At 38.6% G+C, this 22,152-nt stretch overlaps 2 protein-coding genes across 10 annotated transcripts in view; one reads left to right on the top strand and one right to left on the bottom strand.

The window, feature by feature from the left end:
- unc5cb (unc-5 netrin receptor Cb) overlaps positions 1-9,163 on the top strand; it is a 205,056-nt gene extending 195,893 nt beyond the window's left edge. For both annotated transcript variants that reach the window (XM_084400255.1, XM_084400256.1), the window contains 5 exons: positions 1,528-1,761; positions 4,027-4,176; positions 5,042-5,206; positions 6,654-6,832; positions 8,011-9,163. In XM_084400255.1, coding sequence (XP_084256381.1) covers positions 1,528-1,761; positions 4,027-4,176; positions 5,042-5,206; positions 6,654-6,832; positions 8,011-8,164 — 882 coding nt within the window. In that variant the 3' untranslated portion in view covers positions 8,165-9,163. The remainder of the gene's footprint in view (positions 1-1,527; positions 1,762-4,026; positions 4,177-5,041; positions 5,207-6,653; positions 6,833-8,010) is intronic.
- Positions 9,164-19,221: 10,058 nt separating this feature from the next.
- The window catches only part of bmpr1bb (bone morphogenetic protein receptor, type IBb), a 100,471-nt gene continuing 97,540 nt past the window's right edge, over positions 19,222-22,152 (bottom strand). For all 8 annotated transcript variants that reach the window (XM_084399920.1, XM_084399923.1, XM_084399921.1 and 5 more), the window contains 2 exons: positions 21,759-21,889; positions 19,222-19,902 (listed from right to left, as the gene is read on the bottom strand). In XM_084399920.1, the coding sequence (XP_084256046.1) occupies positions 19,777-19,902; positions 21,759-21,889 (257 nt within the window). In that variant the 3' untranslated portion in view covers positions 19,222-19,776. The remainder of the gene's footprint in view (positions 19,903-21,758; positions 21,890-22,152) is intronic.

Genomic DNA, 22,152 nt, shown 5'->3' on the forward strand with positions numbered 1-22,152 from the left:
GTGTGTGTGTGTTCAGTGTGTGTGTGTGTGTGTGTGTGTGTGTGTGTGTGTGTGTGTGTGTGTGTGTGTGTTCAGTGTGTGTGTGTGTGTGTGTTTTTCAGTGTGTGTGTGTGTGTGTGTGTGTGTTTTTCAGTGTGTGTGTGTGTTCAGTGTGTGTGTGTGTTCAGTGTGTGTGTGTGTGTGTGTTCAGTGTGTGTGTGTGTGTGTGTGTGTTCAGTGTGTGTGTGTTGTTCAGTGTGTGTGTGTTCAGTGTGTGTGTGTGTTCTGTGTGTGTGTGTGTGTGTGTGTGTGTGTCAGTGTGTGTGTTCAGCGCAACAGCAGAGAGCTTACAGTTCAGAGAAGTCAAGTTGTGATGCCGAACAGAACCACATGAGCCCCTTTCACACAGAGACTCCGGAAAATCCGCGGATAATGTGTCCCGGGATCGTTCGATTTTGGTTCATTCACACTGCCAGTGATTTTCCGTTCACACACACCCCGTAAAGACAGATGACGTCAGGATGTGATAACTCCTGTCAGATGTCAGTTCTGCTGATAACTCTTCGTCATTTCTACACGAAGACGACACACCCCTTACGGCATTGATCCTGGCTTCTGTTCACACAGGGCGCGTTCCTGGGACTGATCCCGGCAATGTTACTAGGTCCCCATCCCAGCATCAATCCCGGGGCTTGTTTGCGTTCACACAGAAGGCACTCCAGCAATTTTATACGGCAATTTCCCGGGATCAAGCGCTGTGTGAAAGGGGCTCTGGAGAAACAAAACCCTAAACTACCGCCTTGACCTGAGACTGCATAAACTACAGCACACGGATCCATTCACAATCACTAAACACATGATCCTGAGTGTGTGTGGAAACAACGTGTCTGTGCATGAAAACACTCGAGAGCGCTAGGATGTCTCTCTCCAGAAACATTCACAGAATATAACAGCTCGTGTTTTAAACACAATGCATTGAAGATTTCACTGCAAACGCATCGCGAGTCTGTTTGAATGAATTCAGTTACTGGATCATTAGACTGAAAACTTTCCTGGAGTTTAGTGGCTTAAAATGATCTGATCGCAAACTGAGAAGCGAAATCGAGTTAAATGGAAATAGAATAGAAATAGTCCCAAATCATGCACTCATATAATGCCATTGGTTGAGTGAAATGTTGTGCTTTTAATGTTGTTTATATGTCTGTGGTGTTTTTAATATGCTTTAAGACAAACCATGTGTAAATTCACAAGTGTGGAGGCGGGGCTCATTTGCATATTCATAGAACCGCGTATACTAAATGAGGCAAGGGTGTCGAGTTACATTCAAGATATTTTAAGTGTAAAAAATGTGTAAATATGTCATTTTGGTGATCAAAGATGAGTTTTAAGGGATACAGTTATTGACTACAGGGGGACTTTAATATATATTACATGTCTGCTAAATGAATAATTGTAAATGGGATACAAGTGTTTTCACATCAGACACACTGAAGATGTGCGATGTGTATTGAGTTGTGTGTGTGTGTGTGTGTGTGTGTGTGTGTGCAGGACGTGGTGGTCGTGGGCGAGGAGAACTTCACCACCCCCTGTTATATCCAGATGGACGAGGAAGCGTGTCACATGCTGACGGAGACCCTGGGCACGTACTGTCTCGTGGGCCGCTCCGTCAGCGCTAACTCATCCAAGAGACTGAAGCTGGCGATCTTCGGGCCCGTGAGCTGCACTGTGCTGGAGTACAACATCAGAGTCTACTGTCTCGACGACACACAGGACTCGCTGAAGGTCAGCAGCACACACACTTCTTTATGAGGACATTCATTGACAATGCAATCTCTAGCCGCTTACCCTAACCTTACCCATCACAACTAAGTGCCTAACCCGACCCCTGACCCTAAACCGACCCTTAACCTCATTATAACCTTATCCCTAAAACCAAGTCTTGACCCTCAAACAGGCCTTTAAAGGCTCTCAGAAAGAGAGGACTGGCCAACATGTCCTCACTTTACTCTCTCTGTCCTCACTCCAATGGTCGAAAACTCAAACTGGTCCTCACAAAGATAGCTGTACAAGTACACACACACACACACACACACACACACACACACACACTGCACTGTACTGGAGTACAGCATCAGAGTCTGTCTCGATGACACACAGAACTCACTGAAGGTGAGCAGCACACACACACACACGTCTAGTTTACTATCTTTGTGAGGACTCTCCATAGGCATAACGGTTTTTATACTGTATAAACTGTATATTCTGTGTCCTTACACTAACCCTACCCCTAAACCTACCCATCACACACACACACACACACACACTCACTAACCCGACCTCTAAACCTACCCACTACACACACACACACACACACACACACACACACACACGCACACTAACCCGACCTCTAAACCTACCCACTACACACACACGCACACTAACCCTACCCCTAAACCTACCCATCACACACACACACACTAACCCTACCTCTAAACCTACCCATCACACACACACACACACACACTAACCCGACCTCTAAACCTACCCATCACACACACACACACACACTAACCCTACCCCTAAACCTACCCATCACACACACACACACTAACCCTACCTCTAAACCTACCCATCACACACACACACACACACACACTAACCCGACCTCTAAACCTACCCATCACACACACACACTAACCCTACCCCTAAACCTACCCATCACACACACACACACACACACTAACCAGACCCTTAAACCTACCCATCACACACACACTAACCTGACCTCTAAACCTACCCATCACACACACTAACCCTACCCCTAAACCTACCCATCACACACACACACACACACACTAACCCGACCCCTGAACCTGCCCACCACACACACACTAACCAGACCCCTAAACCTACCCACCACACACACACACTAACCAGACCCCTAAACCTACCCATCACACACACACACTAACCAGACCTCTAAACCTACCCATCACACACACACACTAACCAGACCCCTAAACCTACCCATCACACACACACACTAACCAGACCTCTAAACCTACCCATCACACACACACACTAACCAGACCTCTAAACCTACCCATCACACACACACGCGCACACTAACCCGACCTCTAAACCTACCCATCATACACACACACACTAACCCGACCTCTAAACCTACCCATCATACACACACACACACTAACCCGACCTCTAAACCTGCCCATCACACACACACACACACTAACCCGACCTCTAAACCTGCCCATCACAGAAAACTTTATGAAGTTTTACATTTTCAAAAAAACTCAATTCTGTATGATTGATAAGCATGTTTCCTCGTTTTAGGCCCACAGTGACACGAGTCCCCTTTAGTGTGTGTGCATTCAGGTTTAAGTCCCCACCGCGATAGAAAAACATGTGTACACACACACACACACAAATCATCATATTAGAGTGATTTCTGAAGGATCATGTGACACTGAAGACGGAGTAATGATCCTGAAAAAACAAACAGCTGTTTTACATTCTAATAATATTTCACAATATTAATGTTTTTTTTCTACAGGTACAGTTAGATTTTCAATACAAGTTGTTAGTTAATACTCTATGAACTTTAGTTCTGTTTGTCAACTAATGCATCCAACTTTATTGTGAAGTGTTAAAAGTAGTTTAAAGTAGTTTGCTACGTTTTGTTTGTAGAAGTGCAGCGTGACGAGTTCAATCATGAGCAGCCTTTAACTTGGCAAACTGAAGTCTCGCAGTCGTGTGTGTGTGTGTGTGTGTGTGGGTGTTCGCAGCAGATGTAGTGTAGGTGTCAGCAGGCAAGCAACAACATCATCTGAATATAAACAATGATATGAATATGATTTCTCTTACCTCTCGACACATTAACCCACAGCACATTCTACTAATCGCAAACTAACTATGAAAAACTCATTTAAAAAGTGTGAGTTGATGGCAGATGAATGTGTGTTTGTTCCTGCTGAGCGCTGACTGTGTGTGTGTGTGTGTGTGTGTGTGTGTGTGTGTGTCCGTCAGGAGGTGCTTCAGATGGAGAAACAGATGGGCGGGAAGCTTCTGGACGAGCCCAAGTCTCTGAACTTCAAGGACAGCACACACAACCTGCGCCTGTCGCTGCACGACGTCCCACACACACTCTGGAAGAGCAAACTCATCGCCAAATACCAGGTACACATCACTCACAAAACTCACCAAACCAGTGGTGGACAGGTCATTTTGTGAAATATGTGTACTTTTATTTTGGAAAACTTTGACTTTTACTTCACTGCACTCAAAAGCATAATATCTACATTGCATAAAAACACACATCGTTCCTCGTTGTTTGGATCTGAAGACATCGCTGGTTCATGGAGGAGTTGATTCTTTCCAGCGAATCAGCTGAGTTGGTTCACAGATCACACTGAACGATTCATCCGCGAATCAGATTGTTTCGATTGAGTCAACGACTCACTGATCCGGTCAAAATGAGCCATGAATTTCCTTTGAGCTAGATGGCGTGAAAATGATATAAAACTAGTATGTTTGCTCTTAAAATAGTAAGGAATTTTGCCACATATTTGCACAAATTAAGTTTTTCTCCATTTTTTTAAATACTATATAGTATATTATTACATGTGTTACTTTGCACACTTGAATCATCAGTACTTTTGTATTTTTACTAAACCAGAAAATGAGAACTTTTACTGTTTAAAGGATTTGTTTAGACAACAAAATTACTACAAATTGAAGTAAAAATGTATTTAAAAAAACGAATAGAAATTACAAACACAAAATTACTAAAACTTTTAAGTAAAATAATATGAAAACTATGTGAAAAACTAGTTTTTCTGTATAATAAAAACTGTAAGTGTCTCAGTGATAGTAAATAACACTGTTATGGGGTGAGGGGGACTAAATACACGCGTTTGTAGCGTTTATAATGTTAGTTTTGTTTTTCCCCCTCAACAATGCCACTTTGAGGCACTATGTGACATGATCTTGAAACAGTGGTGTTTTTGGTCAGTGTTAACGGTTGTGTGTGTGTGTGTGTCAGGAGCTCTCCTTCCAGCAGGTGTGGAGTGGATCTCAGCGTAACCTGCACTGCAGCTTCACCCTGGAGCGCTTCAGCTCGTGCACGCTCACGCTGTCCTGCAAGCTGTGTGTGAGACAGGTGGAGGGAGAAGGACAGATCTTCCAGCTCAACACCACCCTGGCTGAGGTCAGCCTCAGAAACACACACTCTACATCTGATACACACTAAAACACACAATCTCATTTGACTGACAGGCGATATGACCAATCACAATACGCCGTTTTTGTCCAACAAAGCAGTCAGGAGCGTTAGTAGATTAACGTCAGAGGATTTGAAAAACGATGTGCTGACGTCTTTCCGCAGTTACTTTTTCTTTGACTTGTCGGACATAGCAACCGTAACTAAAGGGGGCGGGTCTTTGCGAACGGTCAATTACACTTCAGATAATTTTGGTAGTTCTTATCACACTGATGTGTGTGTTCAAGTGTTCACCTTTCCAGTAAGCTTGGTTTTAGTTAGATGCTCTAAAACAGGGTGTGATGCTGTGCCAGCGAATGAGCTTGCAGGAGAGGAGATGTGGGCGGGACCTTGATCGTAATTGTAATGATGAAATCGGCAGCAACTATTTCTGGGATATTTGGTCTTTATTCACAGTCTATGATGTAAACAGACACGGACACGCGAGTCAAGCTTATAAACATCAGAGTCAGTCATTACATCACTAAATATCACTGCAGGAAACTTCATCAAAGCATCGATTCCAAGACTCTGACAACTGTGTTATCACTGACTAAAACCTTTACATTTTAGTCATTTACTACAAATTTTGTAGTTTAGTACTAGAATTTAATAATTTAACCTTTAAATAATTTGCTTTTTAATAATTATATTTGATATCATTGTTCTGCTCTGAATAGCTTTTGAAGGATTGTTGTGGAGCAGCATTATTAGTTAACTAATGCTAAAAAAAAAATATATAGGCATATTTACAAAACCTAATAAAAAGGACAACTACACAAAGTTTTAGTAATTTTGTTGCGTGTGTTTATCATTTGTATAAAATTTTTAAATATGTCTATCTTTTTAATATTATACATATATTGCCGCTAGTTATATATGTGGAGGGAAAAAAAATATATGTATGTAGTACATTTTTAGTTCGACAAAATTCAGTTTTAAAGGCTAAATAAATATTCTTTAAAAAAAAACACCTGTTTTTCAGGACATAAGTATATAAGCTAGATTATTATATAATAATACTGTATTTTCAAATAATAACTAATAATAAATAGTAAAGTATGCATGAATACATGCAACAAACCCTAAAACTATAGGGTTATGGTTGAGATTAGGGTGTAAGTACATTAATTAATATTATCAGGTGTATAATTACACTGTAACAAAGACAAAACTAAATAAAGTGAAACCATATTTTGAACAAAGCATAAATATAAATTCTGGGTTCAACCAAACTTAAATGCTATTGATTATATGAGTATTGAATCTATATTTATGAATGCAAAATTGTACATTTATTAGAAATTGTATGTATGCAGTTTCTAAATACAAGATCTGAAAGCTTTTTGTCAGAGGAGGAAGTGTGTTGTGTCTGATGGTGTGTGTGTGTGTGTAGGACTCTCAGTGCATCGACACGTCTCTCCTGGATCCGGCCAGCAACATCACGACACTGGTGGGTCCGAACGCCTTCAGGATCCCACTGTCGATCCGGCAGAAGCTGTGTGGGAGTCTGGACGCTCCTCAGACCCGAGGCAACGACTGGAGGATGCTGGCGCACAAACTACACCTGGACAGGTCAGAGTCAGGCACAACTGGAAAAACATGTTATATATATATATATGACCCTGGATCACGTCACCAGTCTCGAGTCGCACGGGTATATCTGTGGGAATAGCCAACAATACACTGTATGGGTCAAAATCATCGATTTTTCTTTTATGCCAAAAATCATGAGGATATTCAGTAAAGATCATGTTCCATGAAGATATTTTGTAAATTTCCTACCATAAATATATAAAACATGTATTTGTGTGAGTGAATGCAGCACAATCGCCAACATAAATGCACAACTTTAAAGGGGATTTTCTCAATGTTGTGATTTTTCTGCTCCCTCAGATTCCAGATTTACAATAGTTGTATCTCAGCCAAATATTGTCATGTCCTAACAAACCATACATCAATTTAAAAGAATAGACCCATGTGACTGGTTTTGTGGTCCGGGATCACATATATCTGCGCACAAACTACACCTGGACAGGTCAGAGTCACATGACTACTGCACTTCAACTGGAAAATATATTATATACACACACATATATTCTCATATAAGAGTATATTATTACACTGAAGTAGACTTTATAAATGTTCATTTAAAAAAGTCAAAGTTGCAAAATTGCATTTCTCCTATAAACATTTTCCTGTTATCTCTGTAAAGCTGCTTTGAAACACTAGGTGGAGCTCTAGTCACATGTTTTCCTTGTTTGGGTTTCCCTGAAGTTACACCAGGTTGTTGAAAATGAAAGATGCGCATTCATTACGTTTTACCTTGAGTTCTGTCTTTAAAGAAATCAACACATTAATGGTTCGTCTCTCCTCCACTCGTGACCCATAATTAATTGCAGTGTTATTTATTGATTATTTGCTGCTATGACTGCGATTCCATGCATCACTAATATAAATATAGATTTTCATAGTTTTTTTTTTTTTTTAACAAACAGAAATTAATATTAACAACTGAAATGAAAATAAAGTGTTTCATATTCTATTTTTGTTTTAATGATTACTTTTTTTTATTAAATAAATGACAGAATAATGTCATTATTAAAAGTTCCATCTGCCTAAATGAAATGTAAACGGTTCAAACTTTATTACACTCTGAAACTATAAATGTGCTCTAATGTTCATTAACAAACACAAATCAGTCTTCCTCCTGCTGATGACCAGTGTGTGTGTGTGTGTGTGTGTGTGTGCAGGTACCTGAACTACTTCGCCACCAAGTCGAGTCCGACCGGCGTGATCCTGGACCTGTGGGAAGCTCAACACTTTCCCGACGGGAACCTGAACCGCCTGGCCGCCGTTCTGGAGGAGATGGGCCGTCACGAGAACATCATGGCAACCGAGCACTGACATCACCGGGGCGACGGCAGACCCGCTCCAAAACACGTTCAATTCGCAAAAACAAGGTGACACCCCGAGGGAAGAGTCTGTACGATTCCTGGTACAGTTTGCTTTTCTATTCGTCGAATCAGTTTCTTAGGAAACGCGACTTCTGCTGTCCAAATACTGGACCTCGGCCCTCCCCGACACGTCACATGACCAGACCCGGGACAAGTCACACGACCGGCACACGGGAGCGGCTCGCAGGCGATTAAAACACGCGTGTTGGAAAATGCCTTTATTTATACGTTCCTTTCATATCCGTTTTGTTTTTGGTCTCATTGCGCCATCCAGTGGACAGAGCTTGTAACGACACGTCCAGCCTCCTGTGTATATACAGCAAACTGTAAAGTTTAACAGTGTTACTATGATTATTATTACTTTTCATTTTATTATTAATTGCGTTTTGTTGCATAGTGATCTCTGTATGTAATCGAAATTTAGAAGAGAAAGACAAACTAGTGACTAAACTCTTTCAACTGTGCGGTTCAGTCCTGGATGTTCAACGCCTTTCAGGAACACACACACACGTCGTCACTCATACGTTCATCATAATCACGGCGTGGGTTTCATTACGGCATGTGAATCGCTGCGACTTTACCGGATCGAGGACGTTCACTGAAGGATGCATGCGAGAGAGCTGCAGTCTACATAACTGTACAAACTAAACTAATAGCCATTGAGTGTGTTTGTGATTCCCAGCGTCCACCTTCAGTTGTCCAGATTTATAAAGCTGTCTATGCAAATTCTGCATCCTTTATCAAACTAACTATACATGCTAGCAGTCGCTTTCCATAGTTATCAATCAATCATGCGATTATTATATTTATAGTGAGGATGTTACTTATTCTTTTATGGCACGTTCATGATGTAATTTGCGAAAGCTTGCATCTCCTCTGTGAAGTTTCTGTACAAAATGTAAGAAAGAATTTTTAAACAAGTAATAAATTATATTTATATGCAACACTGAATTCAGATGCGTCTTGGTTTTTTTGTGTGTGTGTGTTTTTATGTGCCGTTTATATGAACAAGCAGCTTTACAGGAAATAAAAGGTGAAAATATGGTTAAGGGTCAGTATAAATCTTGGCTCTTGTCACACCAAGTAAAAAAAATTAAAAAAAAGTTATATATGGTTCATTGTTTGATTAGTCCAGGTCAGGTGAACTCATTAGGTGTGTTCACGCCATGTCATAAGTAGGAGATTCTGTTGTAAAAAGTGTCTCTTAAACTCATAATTACAACTTGTAAACTACAGGGATGCAAACACATGTTTGTAAGATTACAGTTAACACCTTCAAATATTATATAAATATATTATGTATTTTTATTAAACTTAGTGAGTGTATAAATCAGCAGCAAAAAGTAATTCTTGAGAAAATCTGCACAGTAATTTGATCAAATCTAAACATGTTAATAAAAACAAATTACTATTAGTACTCATAAAATTCAATCAGGCAATCATACATTTCACAATTTTATATTTATATATGAATGTCAAGAATTCAGAAGTGTGTATATTTATATAGCCTACACTACACAGAAATAACATACAATTAAATTATGCTTATTTTAAATGTATTGTGCAGGCTAGGTATACCAAATATAGGCTTTTAATAATCTTTCAGTGCACAAAATCATGATAATATGAAATGCTTCAAAACAGAGCGCACAAAAGCACGTATGCGCATCGCGGGTGCAGAATGATGTGCTCAAAGCAACAAGTGCGCATTTAAAAGTTCACATCATAATGTGAAAATATCATATTGGAGAGAGTTTTACCGTGCATGTATGCTGCTGTAACCGGACGAGACACGCGCGCTGTTTGAATACTGAATGGAGAATGATTGACAGCCACAGAGGAGGGAAAACGAGTTTCCGTAAACTTTAATTTAATGATGTAAATAGACTTCTGTCCCTCACATTAAGTTATGGAATGGCTTCAGATGACTTTGTGAAATTATAATCAGACCCAACTAGGAATTTGGGAACCGGGGTGAACGCGGGTGAATCTGACTGCAGTAGATGTGAAAGATATTAATAAAAATGATGTTATTTCAGCCAGCGCACATACCTGTATTTACATCCTGTTTTCGGTCGAAGTCCACAGTAGTCGATTGTTGAGTTCACACGCCTAGGTTTAGTACCTATGATCACGTGCGTGAACTCGACAATCGATTACTGTGGACTTCGACCGAAAACAGGAAGAAAATACAGGTATGTGCGCTGGCTGAAATAACATCATTTTTATTAATATCTTTCACATCTACTGCAGTCAGATTCACCCGTGTTCACTCGGAAGGAATCACTCACATGACCTGTGCACTTGTAATGACACATCAAGGATGTTAAGAGGCTAAAAGCAGGTTTAAAACTTGCCCCATTGAAGTCAACAGGGTGCAAATTTTAAAAAGAGGATAACACGGTGTAGGAAACACAGATTTTTGTCGTTGTTCTCTGTACTGACAGCACTCCAAATGTACAAAAAAATGAGCTCAATGTTAAAATTGACCGGAGTTCTCCTTTAAAAGCCGCATCCCAAACACTTCAACATACAAGCATATACAGTACAGTGGGCTAGTTTGAACCAGTTAAGATTCCTTACATTTTAATATTCATTTTACACTCCTATGGCCAACTTTCTTTATAAAAAAAACAAAACAAAAAACACTTTACAATAAGGTTTCATGCTGTTAGCATTAGTGTGACGTGATAAGTTTTTATGTTATCGTTATCGGCCCGTTAATATACAGTACCAGTCAAAAGTTTGGAAACACTACTATTTTTAATGCTTTTGAAAGAAGTCTCTTATGCTCAACAAGCCTGCAGTTAAAAAAAAAAAAAAAACAGTAATATTATGAAATATTATTACAATTTAAAATAATGGTTCTCTTTTTTAATATACTTTAAAATGTAATTTATTTTTGTGATGCAAAGCTGAATTTTCATCAGCAAGTACTCCAGTCTTTGGTGTCTTATGATCCTTCAGAAATCATTCTAATATGATGATTTGATACTCAGTTATTATCAATGATGGAAACAGTTGTGCTGTTTAATATATTTTTTTGGAATACTTTTTCAGGATTCATTGATGAGTAAAACGTTAACAGCATTTATTCATAAAAACAGCATTTATTCAAAATAAAAACATTTCTAACAATATAAATCGTTACCATCACCTTTTATCAATTTAACGCATTCTTGTTGAATTAAAGTACTAATTTCTTTTAAAAAAAATAGTTATTGTTCCCAAACTTTTGAACGGTAGTGTATATTGTTACAAAAGATTTCTATTCTAAATAAATACAGTTCTTTTTAACTTTTTATTCATCAAATAATCCTGAAAAAAGCATCTCAGGTTATAAAAAAATATTAAGCAGCACAACTGTTTCCAACATTGATCATAAATCAGCATATTAGAATGATTTCTGAAGGATCATAAGACACCAAAGACTAGAGGTCGACCGATTCATCGGCCGGCCGATTGATCGGCCGATTTTTTGCATTTTTAACATAATCGGCATCGGCCAATATCCAAGTGTATCAAGCCGATTATTAGGCAGGCGCATCTGTGGGCAGCCTAGTGTTGTTGTTGTGGAACACGCGTTCGACGCACGCCGCGCCTAGAGTCATTCTCCAGCAGAGTGAGCAGACCTCATCCAGTGCTTAAGGAAGGAGCTAAGTTCCTTGGAGAACACTCTTTTATATTTAATTAAAAACTTTTGATATGTTACTGCCAACTTAGAGAAAAAACATGAATAGGCGACATGACGTTCGGCTACTTTGAAATTGATAGCGTAGTTGAGGTTGCATTAGCACAGCAGAAGGGTTGTTATCATGTCACAATAAGTAAGCAAATATTTACAGACAGTGAATCTGAGACTTTTATTTGTTCTGTTTGTGTGTCTTATATTTGAAAGGGTTGTCACTCAATCCAGAGAAATAAGTAATAAAAAAAGAGACCAACTAACGTTATATCAGGGTTTCCCCAGGTTTGATCACCCCAAATTTAAGACTTTTTTAAGACCTTTTTAAGACCACTTTAATGAAAATTAAGACCTACATCGCACCCATTATGCAGTCGTAAAACACCAGATCAAATCCCAATAATGACTATTACTAACAAATGTTTTAATTAAAAATATTTATTATTAAAAAAAACTAATTCAACAAAACACTGCAAAGTGATGTTTTTGGTAAATATCAAACATTCATAACAATAAACAGATAAACTAACTTTACAAATCGTCTTAGTAAAGTTTCTCAGCATTCAAATTGCTTCAACCATTGCTTCAGAGGGGTAGACAGGTAAGAGAGATATAGATAGTAGGGGTGTAACGGTTCACAAAATTCACGGTTCGGTTCAATACGATACACTTGTGTCACGGTTTGGTACGTTTTCGATACAGCAAAAATAAATAAATGGCAGATAATTTTTTTTTTATTATTTTTTTTTTATTAAAACTAACACACTTTGACCAATGATGGAGCTATAATAGACTCTTCTTAGGAGCATAAACAAAACAGCACCTTGGAAAAAAATGAAATGTAACCTAATATTGTAGTAGTTATAAACAAAGGTCTATTTTTAGTTCAGATTAAAATTTGAGGGCAGCAATTGTATTCATAATGTCAAAATAAAACCAACGTAATGTTACTTGAAAGCATTATAGCCTACTATTCCTGCCAAACTTCCATGGTTGCAGTTAGTGTTACTACAGTAAATCCATGGTGAATGTTGCTGATCTGTGGGCGCTCGATAGTTCATTCATGGCACAATGTTTCTTCCTGGCTTCCACGCGCTGTTTGATCCGTTAATAACGGAGAAATGTGAATGTTTCTCACTAGATCTCACAGCGATGTTATTACTTCTGTGGCGAATTCAAATGATTTATTTACTGGATCTCTTATTACCGCTGCTGTGACAGTGTCGCTTGATCAAGATTGCTCGCGCTGCACTAGTCCAAACTGATAAGCGGTCCTTCAACCACACTATAACGAGTAGCCCAGTTTCGTTCCGCTTACATTACGTTTGCACATTTGATGTTGGACAATGTTGTGGTCGCGCCGGCGTCTCTTACATTATGAGCGCGCTTGCCACGCGCAACGCGCCTACATTTGAAATAATGAAATTTTGGTCGGCAGGAAAAATGGTCCAACGAACCGTTCGGTTTGAAAATGCGTACACCGAACCGAACGACACTTCCCCATGAATATCTCTCCTCTCGACTGATCGATTAGAATGTTGTTCCATTGCCGCCGGCGCGAAAACCCAAACTATTGTTTGAGACGTTCTCTGACGTTACACTAAACCCTGTTGAATTTTTTGAATAAATAGGCTAGTATAATGAAATTTAAGACCTTCATTAAAAAAATTAAGACTTGGACAACGGAATTTAAGACTTTTTAAGGCCTTAATTTAGGAACATGACATTTAAGACCTTTTTAAGACTTTTAAGACCCCGCGGCTACCCTGTATATAGTGAAGGACTGGCTTTGCTTTACTAGCGTCGTTGTCGCTAGGGTTGGGTAGCTACAGATAGACCCGGAGCTAATACGGCACTGGTGCCTTAACGACCGTTATTTACCGGACCGAATATCAACGCGCATTTCTGTGCTTCATATCAGTGCTACTGTTATGTCTGTGCTTCTCTTGGATGCTCTGAAAACGGACGTTAGAATAACAGAAACATCGCTTCGCTGCACTTGACACTAGTCAGCAGTTAACTTTAGCATTCCGTTAGCTAGCTGGATTAAACACGGTTAAAATGCTGGCCAAACAGTAGTGTAATGTGTGACTGTATTTCACTGTAGACTAGGGGTGGAACGGTACATGTATTCGTATTGAACCGAAACGGTACAGGCGTCACGGTTCGGTGTATACATTTCCACGGAGAATACACGCTATAAAAATAAAAGTCGCGTGCAAAGTAATGCGGAACTACTGTTAGATACGCGAGTTCTTTAGGGACGCCTAATCTGTAGCTCCGCTTTAGCTCCGGCTGCGATGTAAAGATTGCAATGCTGGAATATGTTGTGTGTGTGTGTGAGAGAGAGAGAGAGGCGCGGGCGCGATCGAGATCGAAAAGTCGCGTGTGTTTAAAGTCGCAAAGTGTTTACTTATATTTGTGTGCAAACGCGCGCGTGTGTGTGTGTGTGTGTGTGAGGCGCGGGCGCGATCGAACAGTGGAAACATAAAAACATACTCTGTCATTTTGTTTATCAGGACATCATTCAAACTGCAAAGTGTTTAAGTTACTGTTAATTAAAATGTTAAGGAAAACAAATATATTAATCTGAAATTAGTAGCAAATTAATTTTCAATTCATTCAGGTACAATTACCAAACATATCTCAAGTTCTTTTTGTCTTTTGTACAAGTGCAGATTGGTAAAGTGTTCAATAAATGTTTTTGTTGAGAAATTTAGTCTATCTTAAGTAATTATTTGTGTTACATTTTATCTTTCAAATAGGTTAAAAACAAGCACATAATCGGCCAAAATAAATCGGCAGCATTAATCGGCCATCGGCCGACCCGGATTTCAAAAGATCGGCATCGGCATCGGCCTGAAAAAAACCATATCGGTCGACCTCTACCAAAGACTGGAGTACTTGCTGATGAAAATTCAGCTTTGTATCACAAAAATAAATTACATTTTAAAGTATATTAAAAAAGAGAACCATCATTTTAAATTGTAATAATATTTCATAATATTACTGTTTTTTTGGTTTTTTAACTGCAGGCTCGATGAGCATAAGAGACTTCTTTCAAAAACATTAAAAATAGTAGTGTTTCCAAACTTTTGACTGGTACTGTATATTAAAACCAATAAATAATGGATTTCCTTCAGATGCGCAACTGTTCATCATGATGGTTCTGAATTGCTTGAAATATGATTGAAAATCACTTCAAAAGAGGAAAGTACAGTAAAGTGCAACATGTGCAGCGCAAGTCTGTCATATCGGCTACAGAAAATAATAATAAAAGCATTATAAGTGTGTGTTTGGGACGTGGCTTTTAATGGTGAGACTTTTGTAATCAGGCTATCAAAAATTATATAAAAATTTGAATTTAGATTTATCAGCCAATAATTCAGTCATAATTATGTCGGTGCATTCCTAGTTAACATGGAGTAACAATGAATGAACAATACATCTACAGCATTTATTAATCTTAGTTAATCTCAACGTCTGATCTGTTAACATTAGATAATGCACTGTGAACTCATATCAACACAAATGTTTTATTAACTCACATTCACAAACGTTATTGCTCGGTTCATACATTAACAAATGAGACCTTTTTGTAATTTACCAGCCAACATTTTTTTTTCTAAAATAAATAAAATACCTAAATAATGCCAGTCATTGAACAACAACTTAGGCTACATATAAACAAAACGCATGTGCCATGGATAAATAATGGAATAGCCTCTGCACAGCCAATAGAGACAGAGCGTATTTAGGCCACGCCCACACCGGGGGGGGGGGGGGGGGGGGGGGGCAATCCAACGGTCTCCATTGACTGCATTGGGAGAGGCTGCCTCCTTGTCATTTATGACTTATAACAAAAGACAAAACAATGTCTAAAAGCTGCTGTGTGACGAGGTGTGCAGCAAACAAGCTAAATAACCCAGAAATACATTCTTATAATCTGTCGACCCCAAAAAACGGTTGTTTCAGGACATAAAAGTGGATCAATTGAGACAGAGCGCAACTAGTTCTCGGACTACTCTGAGAACTACGCCCACTGGAACGCGACATGATATTGTAAAAAATGCTACAGCTTAGCTTACATAAATATAATATATAAAACTGACATTTGACTTACCAGTGACAAAATGTTTACTTCACACGTAGACACACTGAGTGTCAGGATCCCAGTTTACCCATTCTTCCTGCTGATGCTTCATGTCTTATTGCCTGTGTCCACTTTTGTCTCTTTAAAGGCTGGCTTTTACGGTTCGGAAGCTTATCAAAATGTATTTCTGGGTTATTTAGCTTGTTTGCTGCACACCTCGTCACACAGCAGCTTTTAGACATTGTTTTGTCTTTTGTTATAAGTCATAAATGCCAAGGAGGCAGCCTCTCCCTATGCAGTCAATGGAGACCGTTGGATTGGTCCCCCCCAGTGGGCGTGGCCTTCAGACTCTGTCTCTATAAGGAAATGATTTTGATCAAACCATATTGATGAAAATACGAGAACAATAAAAGTGCTCGTTATAATTAATAACGTATACATTAATAAACGATTGATGTTTTAGAAAAAAATATTAAAGATTTTTAATATTACAGTAATAGTAAACATCTTTCAAATGACACATTTGCTGTTTGAGCGCTTTATATCAACACATTCAAGTGTGTAAACGTGTGTACGCTTTAGGGCTGGAGAAAAAAAAACGATTCGCCGACCTATCGCGATTATTTCTTTTAAACGACTCTAAAATGGATTTTTTTATATTCCAGAATCGATATTAATTCAAATTCAATTGCTTTATTTTTGTCCTTGCGTGTAGACGAGGTTGACAGAAGTTATGAACCACTTATGAATAAGAAACAATATCAAGACTATAAAACTCCTCAAAAAACCTGACTGCACATCACATTTTTGACGTTATTGATTCTGCTTTTATTCCGGAGTCCCTTTTATTTTATTGCTCCGGAGTCGCATATCAGTCAAAAAATGCGCCATGAGGAAGAAAAAAACATATATAGCCTAAGTCGCACTGGACTAAGTCGCATTTTTTTTTTAAATATATTTCACAAAAAAAAAAAAAAAAAAAAAGTTACAGACAGTTCTCCTTTACAGACGTGAGCGCTCTAAAGTGGCACTAAAAGACTGCTTTAAAACTTTCACAGAGACCTCAAACTGAAAGCACAAAGCCTGTCTTTAAATTTAATTTCGTTTTGTATTAATTGTATCTTAATTTTAATCGATGTTTCATCAACCAATTGTCTGGATTTAATAAATAAGAAGTAAATATAGGCTATTAGAAAATAGATAATCAGGACACGGGGGCGCTGGCGAACCTGGAGCTCGTCTCATAAATGAACCGAAACTCAGCGTAGGCCTATAAGGTAGCCTATAGCCTCACAGACCTGAGACATATAGATAGCTTGAAATGTCTACTTTTAAGCAGAACAATTCAAAACGAAAGAAAACAGACTGCGCAGCTTATGTAATTCGTATGAAATGTGCATTTCTCTCTGTCGCTGCGAAGATCGCGAGTCGTCAACTTCATCTGTCTAGCCTACACTGACAAAAAATAACTGTTTTATTAGTAAACAATTAAAATGTCTCCTGCTATATTTTACATATTTGCCTGTTCCTTACAAAACACTGACAGTGGGGTTTTTGACTGTTTGTTTTTTTTTTTTTTGAGCAGCTGCAGACAAATTCTTTCGACACAATATTACGTAACACTCTGCGCTTATGTTTTAAAAAGATAATAAACATTTTTAAATAGCCCACGTAAAGTGTTTATTACAAATAAATGACTAAATGCTAAAAATTAATAAATTTTAATGAACAAACGTGCGTTGCATTTACTGCAGCACCCCCACTTCCCGCGGCCCGGTCTACGATAGCGATCAAAATCAGCTTTTGATAGAAACTTGGTGCTTAAAATAACGCATTTATCGATTACATTGTTTCGCCACTAAGTGGAGACAAGTGACTTAAATTATTTGTAATTGAGTCATGTATTGAAGAGAATGTAGTCCTGAATGATGCTCCCTACCGTATAACTGTGAAAACACAGAAGAATGTGCCATTGGCAGGGAAGAGTTTTCTAATAGAAGACAGAATGAACAGGTTTCGCTCACTGCTCTTGACTGAATAACTTAAATAAGGGTTTATCTATATTATATTTTACATTTGATTGCCATTTTTGTATCTGATAATCTAGTTTAGACCTACATGAAAAACCTGAAACGAATTTGTATTTTATTACTGACAGTCTTTATGTGAGTATGTAAGTTAGGCTGGTCGTTTTTGGAGACATACCCTTATTTATTAAGGTTACATGGATCAAAAAATAATAATAATAATAACTAGGCCTATTTAATTTCATTGATTACTTGTTTGTGGTCCAGTGAAAATATTGGCAGGGCAAGTAAACATCTGAATAGAAAAAAATCTTTAGAGTTGAGCCCTGCAGTTACTGACATTAAATAATCAAATTAAAGTCTTCATTGTATAAATAAAATATAACTAATATAATTAATATCAGTGATATTTAACTTTATCTTTGTTAAAGCTACAAATGTGAGTTTCTCCGTTGTTGTTTGATTAACATTGGTGACAAACAGCTTCTGGTACATTAGGCTACTGTCACTTTAAGATCCAATATAATGATATGCATCGTTTAAGACTGCGTTTATGATGATACTCGACGAGACGGGCATTTTGACTTCATTTTACACGCACGTGTCGGTTAAAGCACAAAAGCAAGAGAAAAAGAGCTGAATGCGCTTGATATTTAAACTGACGAGACTGAGAGAAAACATGCAAATGATTTGATGCTACATTAGCATGCTAATTTCACTGAGACACGAGGTACAACGATAACTACTCAAAGTTTCATATTAACCCAACCAACGCATTATACATGTGTTGATACCACCCACAATCGTTTATATTTGAAGAACTCATATTAAACACACTTTTATCCCTATTTTTAGACACAATAAACAGTTGAGAGGAGAAGCGCGCGCTTACCTGCTGCAGTGTCGGCCATTTTCTGATGAACTACGGTGCGCGATCATGGACAAAATAACATCTACAAAATAACGATCTGCAATACACTGTCCACTAGGGAGCACTAAAACTCCATTTGATTTAGTTTAACCTCTAATTTCGTGTAATTTACCACCATGAATATTATTTTTAACTCTTGAAATCCAAGTCGGGTGAATTTATCAGTGGCGTAATTATGTGTCATGTTGTAAAAATCTACATTGTTTCTAGAGTTTAAGAAATAGTTATAATTCAAGGAAAGATTTTGCTGCATATGAAAAAAACTTGAAATCAGATTTGAATTCACTTTATTAAAGGAGGGGAATGTTAAACACGTACATTTATTTTTCACTCCATTTACACAGAACTATCAAATATTAAACTTTTACATGTGTGTTAAATAAGGCACAAGTCAACATAAAAACAAAACATCCTGTACAAACGTTCACGTGATGAAAGAAAACATTTTTCCGTAACTCATGACATTCAATATTTACATTCATATTTTACAAGGACGTAATTGAGCGATGAAACGACTGGACGGTAAAACCTGGTGCTGGACGTTTGTCTTCTGGAGAATATGATGAAAGTGTTTCATGTTCAATGTCGGACGCTGTTCGGGGGTGAAAGTTTGAAAATGCATTTTTACGGAATCATTTAGTTTGTTTTGTCGTCATAAAAAAGCCTTCATGAATATTTAAAGACTGAGTTACAGATGTAGTGTGTTTCTGGTTGATTGTGTTGGATGGTCAGTGAGTTTATCTGAAGGATTGTCCACTCGTCTGCGGGAGCTTTCACAGAAAGCAGGATAAATCCCCTCATCCAGCGTCTCCTCAGACTCTCAGTGTCACAGTTTAATGTCCTGAGACTCGGACATCTTGGCGAGCGTCTTCTTCACACGCAGGGCGGTCAGACGGGACGCCGGATTGTGAGCCCAACACTCGGTCATCAGTTTACCCATCAGCCTCAGACACTGGACACACACACACACACACACACACACACACACACACACACACACACACACACAGCAAGATTAGTGATACAGTGCTTTATACAACAGAATTTGTTTTGAACTGATTGAGGTAGACAATAAGTGTACTTTCAAACTAAAATAGTCATTATGAAGGCCTGTGTTTGTATTTTAGAGTTTCGTAGTTGGAAACTGTTGCTGATTGATTCCAGCAATTTTGCAGGAAAGTGAACCATTATTTTATTTTTTATTGGAATATTGATATTTAATATAAACGATTTATCGGTGCACATCATTGAATGTGTTGAACTCATGTTCCTGGTGATCTTGAATCAGAATAAGTTCCTCTTGCAGGATCTCTTCTCTTCTCTTCTCTGATGATGTGGGCGGGGCAACCTGTCACTCACATGAGATCAGCCAATAGCAAACCACAACCATCCAACCCCCGCCCTACATTGTAATCAAACCTTCAAGTAGTCAATTAAAATTTGACTAAACCAAAAAAAAAAAAAAAAGGTAAATATAATAAAAATTAAAAAGGACATTTGACACAAATGAAAAATAGCTGGAAAAACACTAATTTGGAATTGGCTTAGAAAGGAGTTTAATGGAGTAGGTGTAAGCCTACTAAGGTAAAATAAGTTAATTGGTGCTCGTTAAAGAGCAATCTAGTTGACTTTTGTGCCTCATAATCTTCAATCAAAATACTGAAGCGGTAGTCACTGCTGGAGTGGAAGTGGCAGCCCTTGGATGAAGACGGGATTAGTCCAGTTCAGGATAAGTCCGAATCGGGATTAGTCCAAATCAGGAGATGTCCAAGTTGAGTGAAGTCCAAGTCAGAATAAAACCAAGTCGGGTTAAGTCCAAGTGAGAATAAGTCCAAGTTGGTATAAATCCAAATGAGAATAAGTCCAAGTCGGGTAAATCCAAGTTGGTATAAATCCAAATCGGGAGAAGTCAAAGTGAGAGTAAGTCCAAGTCGGTATAAGTCCAAGTCGGGTAAGGCATGTAGGAGATGTAGGGTGTATTCACACCAGGAGGTCACTTTGGTCCGGACCAAATACAATGTTGATTTTTTTTTTGTTTGGTACGGTTCGCTTTCACACTGCTCTTTTTGCAAATGAATCAAAATGTGTAAACAAAACCACACGTGTGCTAAGGTCGTCCATTCATTGGACAGGAATTCTCAAGCAGGGAAAAGCAGGAAGTGCAAAAACAGCCTCAGTATGGAGATATTTCATAATGCAATATTTGTTCTTTTACTGATTTGGTGTTATTCTCTACAAACGCAATATGAAGAATCTAATGAGCATCATATGATACAATGTCGTCTATACGATGTTGTAATAGGATTTTTAAACTACCATTACATTATATGATCATGCTCCTATTCATGCAAATGCTTTTAAACCATTTAAGCGCGATAAGACAAAAGAGAACGCTCTGTGAATGTCCTGATGCGCAACAGTATCGTGTGCGCAGACAGCGCGCCGGACTGTGCGGGAGACCGCTTATATCCCCTCTCCTTCATCCGTTCGCTAAACTTGCTGAACACATCAGTATTTTTATGCGTTATTTCCAGCAATTGGGTCGGTTCATGTTCACACCGTAAACGAACCATACCAGAGTTGGTTTGGAAGCGGATCGAGACCGCCTCTTCAGCCGGGTCTCGGTTCGATTGTTTGGTCCGCACCCGAGTGCGATTGCTGTATTCACACCTGCCCAAAAGATCCGCACCAAGGGGGGAAACCAACTTGAGTTCGATTCAAACGAACCAAACAAGGCAGGTGTTACTAAGTGTGACAGCAAAGTTTTGATCATGTTAATTTAGAGGGTTAAGAAGGGAAACTTTGTACCTCATCGCTGCTCCAGCGGTTTGCAAACGAGGGTCTCTGTCTCTTGATACACACCACCTCCCTCATGTCCTCGTAGGACGGGTCTGTCGGCACCAGATCATGATACGGCAGCTGATATTCCTCCACAATCCCTGCAGGACAACATCAACCATGAGGATGAGGATTAAAAACATGTTGGAATAGCAACATTTGAGATGAAATCTAAATAAATGTTACAGATAGTCTTACAGATACATTATTCAAAGGAAGCAAATATCCCGTTCATGATAAAAACATAACTTGCTCCGCCTCTAAAATGACATTCCATTTCTGCTGACCAATCACAGCGCAGCTCAACTCGGTTGAGATTTCAAAATCGCGATAAGCCAAATCGGTTTATGTGCGATTTCATGTA

Source organism: Rutilus rutilus (assembly GCF_951802725.1).
Source record: "Rutilus rutilus genome assembly, chromosome: 25".
Lineage (NCBI taxonomy): Eukaryota > Metazoa > Chordata > Actinopteri > Cypriniformes > Leuciscidae > Rutilus > Rutilus rutilus.